Source organism: Labrus bergylta, chromosome 21, assembly GCF_963930695.1.
Source record: "Labrus bergylta chromosome 21, fLabBer1.1, whole genome shotgun sequence".
Classification (NCBI taxonomy): Eukaryota; Metazoa; Chordata; class Actinopteri; order Labriformes; family Labridae; genus Labrus; species Labrus bergylta.
In genome coordinates, this window is record NC_089215.1 from 20,558,341 (window position 1) to 20,570,786 (window position 12,446).

The 12,446-nt window shown below is 39.6% G+C and overlaps 1 protein-coding gene across 2 annotated transcripts in view; it reads left to right on the forward strand.

The window, feature by feature from the left end:
* The window catches only part of tex2l (testis expressed 2, like), a 21,625-nt gene extending 19,459 nt beyond the window's left edge, over positions 1-2,166 (forward strand). For both annotated transcript variants that reach the window (XM_020642578.3, XM_065949989.1), the window contains exons 9-12: positions 529-666; positions 1,039-1,248; positions 1,400-1,520; positions 1,604-2,166. In XM_020642578.3, the coding sequence (XP_020498234.1) occupies positions 529-666; positions 1,039-1,248; positions 1,400-1,520; positions 1,604-1,777 (643 nt within the window). In that variant the 3' untranslated portion in view covers positions 1,778-2,166. The remainder of the gene's footprint in view (positions 1-528; positions 667-1,038; positions 1,249-1,399; positions 1,521-1,603) is intronic.
* Positions 2,167-12,446: the final 10,280 nt, after the last annotated feature.

The window sequence follows — 12,446 nt, forward strand, 5'->3', positions numbered from 1 at the left end:
CACCTGTGCATTAGACCATGTAGGTATCTGTTAGGTGTTAAAGTCTGCATGGTTTAATTCATTTCTTTAAGAAAATTCAGTCAGGAACACTCTCGTCATAAATGTAACCACTTTATTGCAAAATGGATTGTTTTTGCTTGGAGTTGGAAGGCTCTGCCCAAAGGACGCTCACAGGTTTCCAGTGAGTGCAGTGCTAAATCCCCTCCACAAGGGGGAGCCAAAGGCTTAAGGCAGTAGAGTGGTAGAGGCAAAGCTTTGCCAGCAGCAGCAGTGTAGCAGAGGTCAGTGAGACAGAAGTTGTGTTTAAATAGACCGCCTTGATGTGACAATGAGCTGTGATTGGTGTGCGTGTGTGATGTAACAATGACTCGATCAGCTGGCTGTCGGCTGATTACAGCTGGGATGTACAGTATGTCTTCGGTGTCCTGCATCAACTAATGCAAAACTCAATAAAATTGTAAAATGTCTAGTAGAAAAAAAGGTTCATCTTATCTTAATGTTATTATTGACCTTCTCTATTCCTCCCAGCTGCAGGCCAATCTTCAGTGTGTTGGCCGACAGCGATGAGGAGTCCTCCAGTGCTGGTTCATCTGATGAGGAAGAGCTGCTCCTCTCTGAGCCTCAGGGTCCAATGGGAGAGAAGGGATCTTCACCTTGCTCTGACGGGTAAATGTTACTAATTTAAAAAGGTTTCAACTCTTTTTCATTCAATTTCAAAAGGGGATTTAAGGTAATTTAGGAAAAATGACCAATGAATAAACAGATACAAAGAGGGAAGGTGTGACTTCTAGTAAATAACACTATGAAGTGTTACATCCGCCCTTCTGTTTTGTGAATTTTCATTGTTCTTGGATTATAAATAGTGTTGGTTCTGCTCCAAATGGATTCTACTTTCACTTTAATCCTCTCCTGTCCTCTCCTCTCCTCTCCTCTCCTCTCCCCTCCTCTCCTCTCCTCTCCTCTCCTCTCCTCTCCTCTCCTCTCCTCTCCTCTCCTCTCCCCTCCCCTCCTCTCCTCTCCTCTCCTTCTCTTTAACAGCACAGGGGGTGGAAAGACGGGGAGGAAGATTTTGAAATTTGTGGACAAAATTGCCAAATCCAAGTATTTCCAGAAGGCAGCAGAGAACGAGTTTATTAAGAAGAAGTTTGAGGAGATGTCCAACACACCCCTGCTGCTCACCGTTGAGGTCCAGGAGCTGTCAGGGACTCTGGTCGTCAACATCCCACCACCGCCTACAGACAGAATATGGCAAGTACTGAGGCATTAGGGTAACTACGTGGATGAGATAAAGGACTCCTGTCTTAGCATGTCTTTGAAACAACATGGGGTGGCTAACTAACAGAAATAAAATGCTCAATACATAGCAATAGATCTGATGGAGTTGTGATCTCCTCTATAGGTACAGCTTCTGTGTGCCCCCCAAGCTGGATCTGCATGTCCGTCCCAAACTGGGTGAGAGAGAGGTGACTTTTTGTCATGTGACCGAGTGGATTGAAAAGAAACTGCAGGACGAGTTTCAGGTGAACAAGCTAAAACAAAACAACATGCTATCATTGACTCTGCTTTTTTCTCCTTTCTGACATGCATGATTTTTGTCCTACAGAAAGTGTTTGTTCTTCCAAACATGGATGACATCTACTTTCCCCTGATGCATGCTGGGACGGACAGCCCTCAGGCATCACAGAATGTGTCCTCTCAGTCTCAGCGGTCCCAGAGCTCGTCCACTGAATCCATCGAGAGGATCCCACCTGAGGTCTCTGGGGCGGAGTCTGACTAGTGCCTCGCTAATTCAACACACACACACACACACACACACACACACACACACACACACATTCACATTAAGAAAAGGGAAAGAAAGACTCTAGACAATAATCCTCGAGATTATTACAAAACCACTAAATAAAAGTTTCTAAAGTTTTTTTTTTAAGCACCGTGGGCGTAATACAGAGTGCTTTTTTTTATACTAAAAGAGAATAACTTACAGTCAGAATGAGCTCTAACAGATAAACAAATAACTACTAGTGAACCCTTTTTGCAAATGTTTACATGTGAATGATCCCTGTGAGAATATCAAGCTGCTCTGATGTTTACAGCTCTGTGTCACTTTAGTCATAGGATGATGGACTTCAATGAATAAAGCTTAAAAAAAGAAAAAAAAACATACACACTTGTTTTTTATTTTTACCGTATGGCACTCACAAAGTGAATGTTAAACTTTGATAAGTAACCAAAACATGTTCACTGTACAGGTCTTACATTTTCTATTAGCTTATTGATAAAAAAAAACAAAACAAGGATAACATGTTTTTAAATATATTTATATATCATTAAAAAATATCAATCTGCAGGGTTTTCATTGATTTTCCTCTCAATTTGAAATAATTAAAAAAATCTTAGGAATTACTTTACTTGGTATCAAAAGGCTACTCTGTAACCTAACCTTCATCCTCACAAATCCGTTAGTTACCCTGTGATATCTTTGTTGATTTTAAAATAATGGCAACTCATTGTAATATCGCTTACATAGACCCAACATTAAGGTAGGGCTTGGGGGCTCAAGAAATTCAAGGAAGATACAGTATATGGTCAGCAATTTTAAATGAATATTTTTAATTAGTGACATGCAGTGATGTAAAAACATTCATATGAAGAGAGAGAAGGAAAGACAAGACTTGGTAACACTTTATAATAACCATCATCTAAAAAGGGTAACTTGACAGTTAATAAACTTTAGTTAATAGTTATTTTACTGTTAACAAACAATAAAATGAAAGTTAAAGGGGCTATATGTAGTCTATAATCGTCATTCCAAAAAGGGGATACCGGAAAAGGATGAGGAACAACGCAGATAAATAAACAGTTTTTGTGATTCGAAAAGACAATTGTTTTCACTGCTGAGTGCCATATGCCGGTCTGGTCCACTCATGTGCCACGGCATATGCCGCTTATGAGTGGCATATTCAGGTCAGTTCTGGCAGGCATATGCCGCAGCACATTAGTGGCATGAATGGCAAATCCTGTTCTGGCTCACTCATATGCATATGCTGGTCTGGGCTACTCATGTGCCGAGGCATATGCCGATTATGGGACCAGTGGACCAGACCGGCATATGCCGCGGCCTATCACAAACAGAAAGGCATATGCCACTTATATGCCGCGGCATATGCCTTTCTGTTTCAGTGATAGGCCGCGGCATATGCCGGTCTGGTCCACTCATGTGCCGCGGCATATGTTGCTTATGAGTGGCATATGCTGTTCTGGTTCACTCATATGCTGCGACATATGCCAGTCTGGTCTACTCGTGCCGAGGCATATGCCGGTCTGGTCCACTCATGTGCCGCGGCATATGTTGCTTATGAGTGGCATATGCCGTTCTGGTTCACTCATATGTCGTGGCATATGCAGGTCAGGCCGGCAGATGCAGCAACAAATTAGTAGCATATGAGTGCCAAATGCAGTGGGCCTAATGCCTGATAAAAAGTTGAAAATGGCACTGCCGTTGTCAGCCCTTGGTCTTTTATTAGTGTAACAAAAATATAAGAGGCACTTCCGTATTTCTTCTCGTGCACTGGCTCTCCTGTTTTGCTTAGCTGAGCAGCCAATCAGGGAGATTCCTAACCCCAACAGCTCATAGCGATTCAACTTTTCTCAGCCAAGAAGGCACCAACTTCAAAATTTATTTCACATTTCTACTACATATATGACCCAATGTCAATACAGATTCATGTTTCAACGGCTGAAGTATCCCTTTAACTATCAATTTACCCTTTATAGATGATGGTTATTATAAAGTGTTACCTATTGGTTTACTATTGAGTAGCTGGTCAATTTAAACATTTATCTGTCATTGATTATTAATTCACAATCACTTCTTTGGTCCAATGCAGTATTATATAGAATTGAACATTATCTTTTTTTAAATACACAACATGATTACAATTACAAAATATAGAAACATTTGTACATTTTTGATTTCTTTCATCTTTTAATTTATGATTGGAATATAAAAAAACATGTCCTGTTATTTCAACAGTCAGTTGATTCCCAAATACTTAAAAAAACAGAGTCCTGGTGATTGGGCAACCTCAGGTTTTCAGTCCACAAGGTGGAGCTATAACATTTAAAATGAAGAGTGAACAATTTAGAAGCACATTTTGGATAATATTCAGATTGTGCATCAGACTGGGAACACATTACAGACTGATTTGTAACTGTGTGAGATTTCTAGTTCAGGTTTACTTTGACTTATAAGTCTGACCCACACTTTAGAGAGATATAACATCTTTATATCTCATTTATTTATGTTTCACTTTGTAAATGTTGATGCTGTCAAGTGAAAAAGTCTGCAACACATTAATATTATGTTTAAATGTTTCAAATTTGTACTGATCATAGACAAGTTTGAGACTCCAGGTAGGCAGTAGATGGCAGCACCTGCTCTCTATTAAGAAGGCTTTAACCCGCCAACAGCATGATTCTCTCGCCATCACTCTCAGCCTTAGACACGTTCACATTATTTTGAAGTCTATTATAATAAAAATTCTGCACATTGTGGTTTGCAGTTAATAGAAAAAACATTATAGGAATAGAAGACAAAAACAATACATGTTTAAATATAGGACAAATGATAACTAAAGAGCAACATTACATACTGATGTGAAGCAGACAAAGGGGACTGGATGTGGAGACAAAGAAGAATCAGGGTTGAAGGTATCCTTTTTTTTAAGCAATGGTTAATTATACTAAAATGAATGGTTTGAGGTGTCTGGAAATGGGTAATGAAGAAATGTTGCTAAGTGATTGGGCACATGTGAATGCTGAGGCTGAGGATCTCAGATAGCTTGCTCATGACTTTTGAAGTGCTGTAATTGTTAGTTACCAGAGGCTATTGCTCTGTGGGGGGTCCTTGGCATAGCAGAGTTTGGGAACCCCTGGTTTAAATAACATCAATCTGAGTTATGAACATTTCCTTTGCTGCCCGTAAGATCAGTACATTTCAAAATAACCTCAACGCTGAATCCTGCACAAAGGCTCAAACTTAAATCCCCCTTCCTGCAACACAACTACTTTCCCACACTTCATAAAGAAAATAAGAAAGTGCTGCTATAAATAGATTTACCAAATTCAGATACAAAGAGGGAACTTTCCTGTCAAAAGTGAGTTGAAATACTTTAAGGAAGTGCGTCTCAGTCGTTCCAGCTTAATGATCTCGTTATCAGCAAACAAATGATCAAACATCTTCTCAGCTTTTGGTTCCATTTTTTATCAAGAAAATGCCACTTTACTGTAAAAGGCACAAGTTAACTTCCCAGCAGAAAAAAATAAGATTGATCGTGTTACAAAGCATCAAGGGTAACTTCACGTAACTGGGATGGGATAGTTTGTGTTTAACAGAATGTGTCATCTACCTTCTTCAACATTACTCATGGTACTTCCTGCAGGCTCACATTTACCGTAAATCGTAAATATAACGGCTTGGTTCACACACACACACACACACACACACACACACACACACACCCACACACAAAGGGTGCAACAATGGGTCTGTTTTGATGTCTGCAGATTAAAATCTCACGTACACAGTTGTCATATTCTCATAAAACTGGGATTGTAAATAGTGTTTGGGCAGAACAAACAGAGGTTATCTATTCATATCGTCAGGACGTTTCTCTTTATTCACCTGAGATTTCCTTGTTTTTTCTGCATACACAATTAATCTGACAAAGTCCCTCCCAGAGTACACAGTTACTTTGTTTCTTGGAAGGAAAACACCTCAATCCTATTTCCTTTACTGCCAATGAATGACAGCCGATCCATCACTTCTCTCATGCTAATCTTTCTGTGCTCACACTTTATAAGGAGAACATAAAACTGATAAGGTTGCAGTCACATGTGGTGTCGAGTCACAGGCTTTTCTGACAGTTTGAAAACTGCTAAAACCAACCCCTAATTTGGCGCCTTGTACTCACTTATCAGTGATGACTAAGGGAAAGACCATAACACAGCAAAACAAAACATTTCCTCTATGTCAAAAATAATCTAAGGACATGGGCTACAGACTTTGCATTGCGTGCTAACGAGTTAATCACAAGCATGTTTCTGTAGGCTATTTACTGAACTGGTGTGTTTAGTTTGCTTTGTGATATGGCTAACCGTTCACCTTACATACAGACTCTGTACATGGTGTCTTGTTTCCATATTTTAGGACTCGGCTGGGACACTTGCGTGAACCTGGCGAAATCCTGAAATGCTTGAAGATGAGGGAACACTTAAATATTGCAGAAAATGATTTTACAGCTCCTCTAAGTTGGATTAAATACAGATAACAACAAAGACAGCACAACGAGATGTTAGCGTCCTAATTTTGTTAATTAACAACTTAGAAATAAATCACCCCACTTCGTCTTAAGGTGGTCGCCATAATCATCACAAACTTCAAATTCCTCATCAGGTCATAGGGTCACAGGTATAATGTTTACCTACTCCTGACACACCAAGGAGATCATCAGCCGTCGGTCCTAGTTGGACCGTCAGTGAGCGGTCGTTGCCCTAGTTTTTGCGGTGTGTCCGGCATGTTGAATCAGCAGTCGGTGAGAGGAATCTCTCTGATTGGCTGTTTGGAGGTTTCATTTAGCTCCAGCTCTCCATTAAGCGTGCAGCTCCATGCTTTCAGCCATCAGTGTGGTTTCTCCTTATTTGTTGCCTCCGCCTCTTCTTTTTTTCACTAAAAGACCAAGGTCTGACAACGCTAGTGCCATTTTCAACTTTCTTTCGGACGTTATTCTCGATTAGTAGGCTAATTAAGTGGTGACTGACAGCAGTGTGAAAATGGTCTTCTTGTATCACAACAACAGACTACCGCCGCCTGCTGGCATGCAGAGTTATTTCCTCTCTCGCATGAGCAGAACTTACGTGGTGGTTGGCCATCAGCTGTAGTCTTTGCGGCGTGTTGTAGTGCAAATTTTTGGCAAAGGCGTGAGGCGACGCCACAGGCGGCCTTCGTCGCCACTAGTTCTTTGCCGCCTGTTTGATGTGTCAGGGCCTTTAGTTCAGTATATGAGCATGCTAGTATTTGCCCTGAAGTAATGGTATTAGTTTCACTTATATTTTCTTGTAATGCCAAAAAAGGAATAAAACAATGATTTTACCTGAGGATGGTGCTTAAAGAAAAGTATGGATCAGAGAAGTTATTACATGTCATCCTGAGAGGTCAATGAATACACTATATTCAACACAGTTAGGTATTATATCAAATACTGAAAATACAGAATATAACCCCAAAATCACAAATGTCAACCTCATGATGGTGCTATAAGAAAAGGGGATAAAAGTATTTTAGATGAATCATACAAATCTCTATAAAATTGCTAAAATTGTCTTGATTATATACATAAAAAGTTTTAATTGACTTATTGGTCACACAACTAATAGATTCAGGTTAAGGGGTTCATTCCACTTAGAAAGAATCTTTTATGCACATACTGTATATTCAAGGCTATTCTTCTAATAGTTATGACAAACCTAAACTCTGAGTGAACCCAACACTACTGGTGTGGCATAAAAGTAAAGGCTGTAAAATAGAGGGCCGAAAACTCAACTCATAAAACTTAAATGCAGGGCGAGAAGCAGCTTTTAAAGGGTTCTCTGAATCATCCTGCTTCCAAACAGATTCAAATGTCCTCTTCTAAGTGGTATTTCCAAAATTAGCATTGCGCACCATCAAGATGAAATTACCCTGACTAGTTTGAATCAGAAACACAGTAAACCCCTGACGCTATTATCATATTATTTACACCGAGTCTCACTTTTTGATGGCTGAAAAAAAAACACAATATTTTTCATTGTGTTGTCATATGCTGCAAAGATATGCTTCCAAAAGCCTTTAACTTGTTTTGACGGTAATTCCAAATGATGCAAAAGCCTTATGAGGACATGCAATCCCCCACTACCAGCCCATTGGCACTAATTGTTCTGAATGTTTTGTGAAAGTAGAGCACAGAGAAAGGCAACCACACACCTCCCAGCTACAGAGTGCAAGAGGGATTAAAGTCTTCTTGATCTGGGTTAAAACTTAATTTGCTTCCTTCAGGGTCACTGAATGTCCATTCTCAGTCGGTCAAAGCATGGATAAAGTTTTTGCTCGTACAGCAGAGTTGGGTGGGCTGTGTTACCACCTGGCTCATGGCAGGTAACAAAGGAGGGAGGCCACACAGAGTTACTCATTCAAAGTTTAATTAACTAAAGTACCACATATACATATATGAACATCTTCCAAAAATACACAAGAATGTACTGATGTTTTCAGCATGCCCCTCTGAGAGAGAGTGAGCACATCTCTTGGGCAGGCCTAAATAACTTTGTAACTTTTTCCTTTATAACTAACCTTTATAACTAGCTCCACCCACATCCCACCTCCAATCACCTGGAAACACAAGAAACACAAAAGCAGACAGGCAGAGTGGGAGCAAAATGGGAGGGGTCGTCACAGCTGACAAAGACTTTTCCAAAGTTCAGTGGCGCATCAACTATGTGTGACAGCTTGGAAAGGTCCTGGTGTCAGCCACGGCAGTGAGGCATTTAAAAAACGTGAGCTTACTTTTCCTTTCTCAAAAATTAAACTGTATTTGTTTTGATTTATGATCGAGTCAGGCCCCTCCCAGTGTCATCAATGTTTTTTTTGGACTCTCACTTTAACGCTGGTATCCAACGTCTCATCTTTGTGAACAGAACTGAGCTGCAACAATTTGTTGTCTTTAAAAAAACACTGCGTGTATGGTCACGAGTGACAACACGAGCATATTGTTAATATCTAAACTCCTCAAAAAAAAGTTTAGAAACGTTATTTCGGTCACTTATATTGCACCTTTATTGCTCCATGTTTAACAGGCCGTAAAATTCCATTAAAACAGTTTCACTTTTGAGAAAGGAAAAGTAAGCTCACGTTATATACATATTCATGTTAAAAAAAAATCAGTCTGAGTTACATGATACGTTCATATGGTATGACAGTGCCTGGAGGTTTAAAGGTTTTGGGAACATATATCAAGCACCTTTTCCTGCATTTTTGAGAGAGGAGAACCTCACTCAGAATGTTTGCTGTTGCTTAATGACACCTTATCCATGGAGCTTACCATAAATGAAGAAAAGCTTAACATCGGAAACAACCACATGCTCTGTCGCTGAGGGAATGGTTCTCCGCTGACAGAGAAGATTTGGCAAGTTTTTCATGGGCGCAACCCACATACTCGGCTCTGCTGCTTATCCCACAAATGCATGTTCCTTACAAATGTGGCAGAAACCAGCACTTCAACATAGTTTGTTCCCTTTTAGGGAAGTCAGAAGTGTCAGCCTTGACACATTTTGCTGTCGGATGGCATCCCATTCCTCTACCAGGAGTTTTAGAAGGTCAACCAGTGTGGCTTTGTTGGTAAGTCTAGCATGAACAGCATGCCCAAGCTGATTCCATAAGTGCTGTCAGTTAGTTGCCAATCAGGTGTCAGTCATACACCTGTAACTGGAACACACCTGACAGCACTTGAAGCTCAAAGCAGGAGTGAATACCAACAGAAGAACATTCCTTACAAGTTATACCTCGCTGTAAAGGTGACTAATAAGGCTTTCCAACGATATAAAATACAACACCAATAGATAATATTAAAGGGGCAGAATAAGTGACCGAAATAACGTTTCTAAACTTTTTTTGAGGAGTTGAAATAAATATTTTCATATTCATGTTAAAAAAAAAAATCAGTCTGAGTTACATGATACGTTCATATGGTTTGACAGTGCATGGAGGTTTAAAGGTTTTGGGAACATATATCAAGCACCTTAACAATATGCTCGTGTTGTCTTCGTGACCATACACGCAGTGTTTTTTTAAAGACAACAAATTGTTGCAGCTCAGTTCTGTTCACAAAGATGAGACGTTGGATGCCAGCGTTAAAGGGAGAGTCCAAAAAAAACATTGATGACACTGGGAGGGGCCTGACTCGATCATAAATCAAAACAAATGTTTAACAGTCCGTAAAATTCCATTAAAACAGTTTCACTTTTGAGAAAGGAAAAGTAAGCTCACGTTTTTTTGAAGAGTTTATATTAATATTTTTATATTCATGTTAAAAAAAAATCAGTCTGAGTTACATGATACGTTCATATGGTATGACAGTGCCTGGAGGTTTAAAGGTTTTGGGAACATATATCAAGCACCTTTTCCTGCATTTTTGAGAGAGGAGAACCTCACTCAGAATGTTTGCTGTTGCTTAATGACACCTTATCCATGGAGCTTACCATAAATGAAGAAAAGCTTAACATCGGAAACAACCACATGCTCTGTCGCTGAGGGAATGGTTCTCCACTGACAGAGAAGATTTGGCAAGTTTTTCATGGGCGCAACCCACATACTCGGCTCTGCTGCTTATCCCTCAAATGCATGTTCCTTACAAATGTGGCACCATTTAAAAGGGAAATAAACAAGCTTTCCGACGGTAAAAGAAGTATTGCCAAGAAGCATTGTTACAACAAAGAATTAATCTACCAAACACAAATTTCCTTACTTTTTGTGAAATGTTTATAAGCTCTTCTAATGACATCCATGCCTGCTCACTACTCAGTCTGAATATTACGTATATACAGTATATAAGTAACTTCCCTTGTCCTCCCATATACATGTATGTTATGTGGCTATTTCTTGAATGATGGAGGAAATCAACATAATCCTATTAATTCGTGTTTGCTTGAATGGTATGTGTTCATGTCAAGATGTTTTATGGGATCCCTGGGTGGTGGGGTAATTGGGTTGGGAGGACTAGTCTATCAACGTCTCTTCTTCTTCTTCTTTTCTTTTCTTACAACCGCCTGCCTTCTAAACTTAGAAGGAGGACATACTGGCTGCTAAATTGTTGACAGAGAAACCAGCACTTCAACATAGTTTGTTCCCTTTTAATGTCTGATGTTATAGTAAGGTCATTTTATGATTTGAGTCTGTGGATATCTTACATATTGCTCCTTTAAAAAAAAAAAAGTACCTTATTTAATGCAATGATTGATACTTTAGTCATGCGTTATTTGCCAATACTCATATTGCAATAATGATGAAATTGAAATGTATTCTACATTCATTTCTTATTGTGATCTATGGTGATTGACTCACTTTTGGAGCAAGCCTACAGTGGCCATTTGAGGTACTGCAATTTTTGGTGCTTACTCATTGTTTTCTCTTGCTTAAAAAATGAGGTTACTTACAAAATGACTGTGGCTGTCATGAATGAAAAATAAAGAACACCCCTGCCATGTCCTTCAACGTGTTTTGAGCGATCTTGGCACTCCTTGGTTATGTTTGTGGAATGTGTTTCATGTTTCCTCACGTGAACGTTTTTCACCCTGATAAGGTGACCTGACAGATTTCATGTAAAGCCATATGAACACAATGCCAGTCGCTCTCTTTGATTACCATTTTGTCTGCCTGTCTGACCCTATCTGTAATTGTCAGGCTTTGTTTTGTGTACTTCAACTTTATTACTAACTTGTTACAGGTGATTAATTGTATCGTGTGGCCTTATGCTGTGATTTACTATCATTATTTCTTATTTGCGTAGGTTACAGGCGTGCACGTTTCTGTTGGTGTGGACAGTCTATGTGTCATAGATACCAGGTCAAAATGCCTTTATGTTGATATGATACATGTGAAATGAAAAAAGTAGGTTAGAAAACAAATTTCTCGCCATCCAGGTCCACACAGTTTTGTCTAGAAGACAGCTGGACTCAGTTTAACTTCATCGAGTCCTTTCGCCTCTCATCTTCTGTTCTGAACTGACTGGTGGGCAGAGATTGAAATATAAGCCTCATCTTAGGTGTCTTTCAATACTTATGCTAAAGTCGAAGGGCTCTCATTCAATTTCCGTCCTACAGTCAGTTTAGAATAGAAGAAGCTGGAGTGTCGATGGCTGGGTGGTTGGTTTAATGAGCCATATGTGCTGAGGCGGCAGTTCTTGGGGCAGGCAGCAAGGGTTCGAATCTGGCCTGTATGTCATTTACCCCCCTACCTCTCCCTGAAAGGCCCAGTAATCAAAATAAAAACATCTAGAACTGATTGTGAATTGGATGAGAGGCAAAAAATCTTCAAGAACTTTAATCAAGTTAAACATTTTGGATTACACTTTGAACCTTTCTCACAGGAAAAAATGGTGGATGGTATGGATGGCATGTCTTTCCTGTCCTGGTGTAACTTTGCAACTTAGAAAGGTGGACAGTTTTTCAATTTACTGATGGAAACAAAAAAGTCAGCCCCTCTCTTACACCCAATGCAAAGCGGTGTTCCAAATCAGTAGTCATTGAAGATTAGAATGGATGAAATGACTGTGCCATAGACCAGAAAAATCGTGTCTAAAGTCTATCAGCAGTATTTTCCTGCTATGTAAATGACGCTTAAATATTCTAAAGTG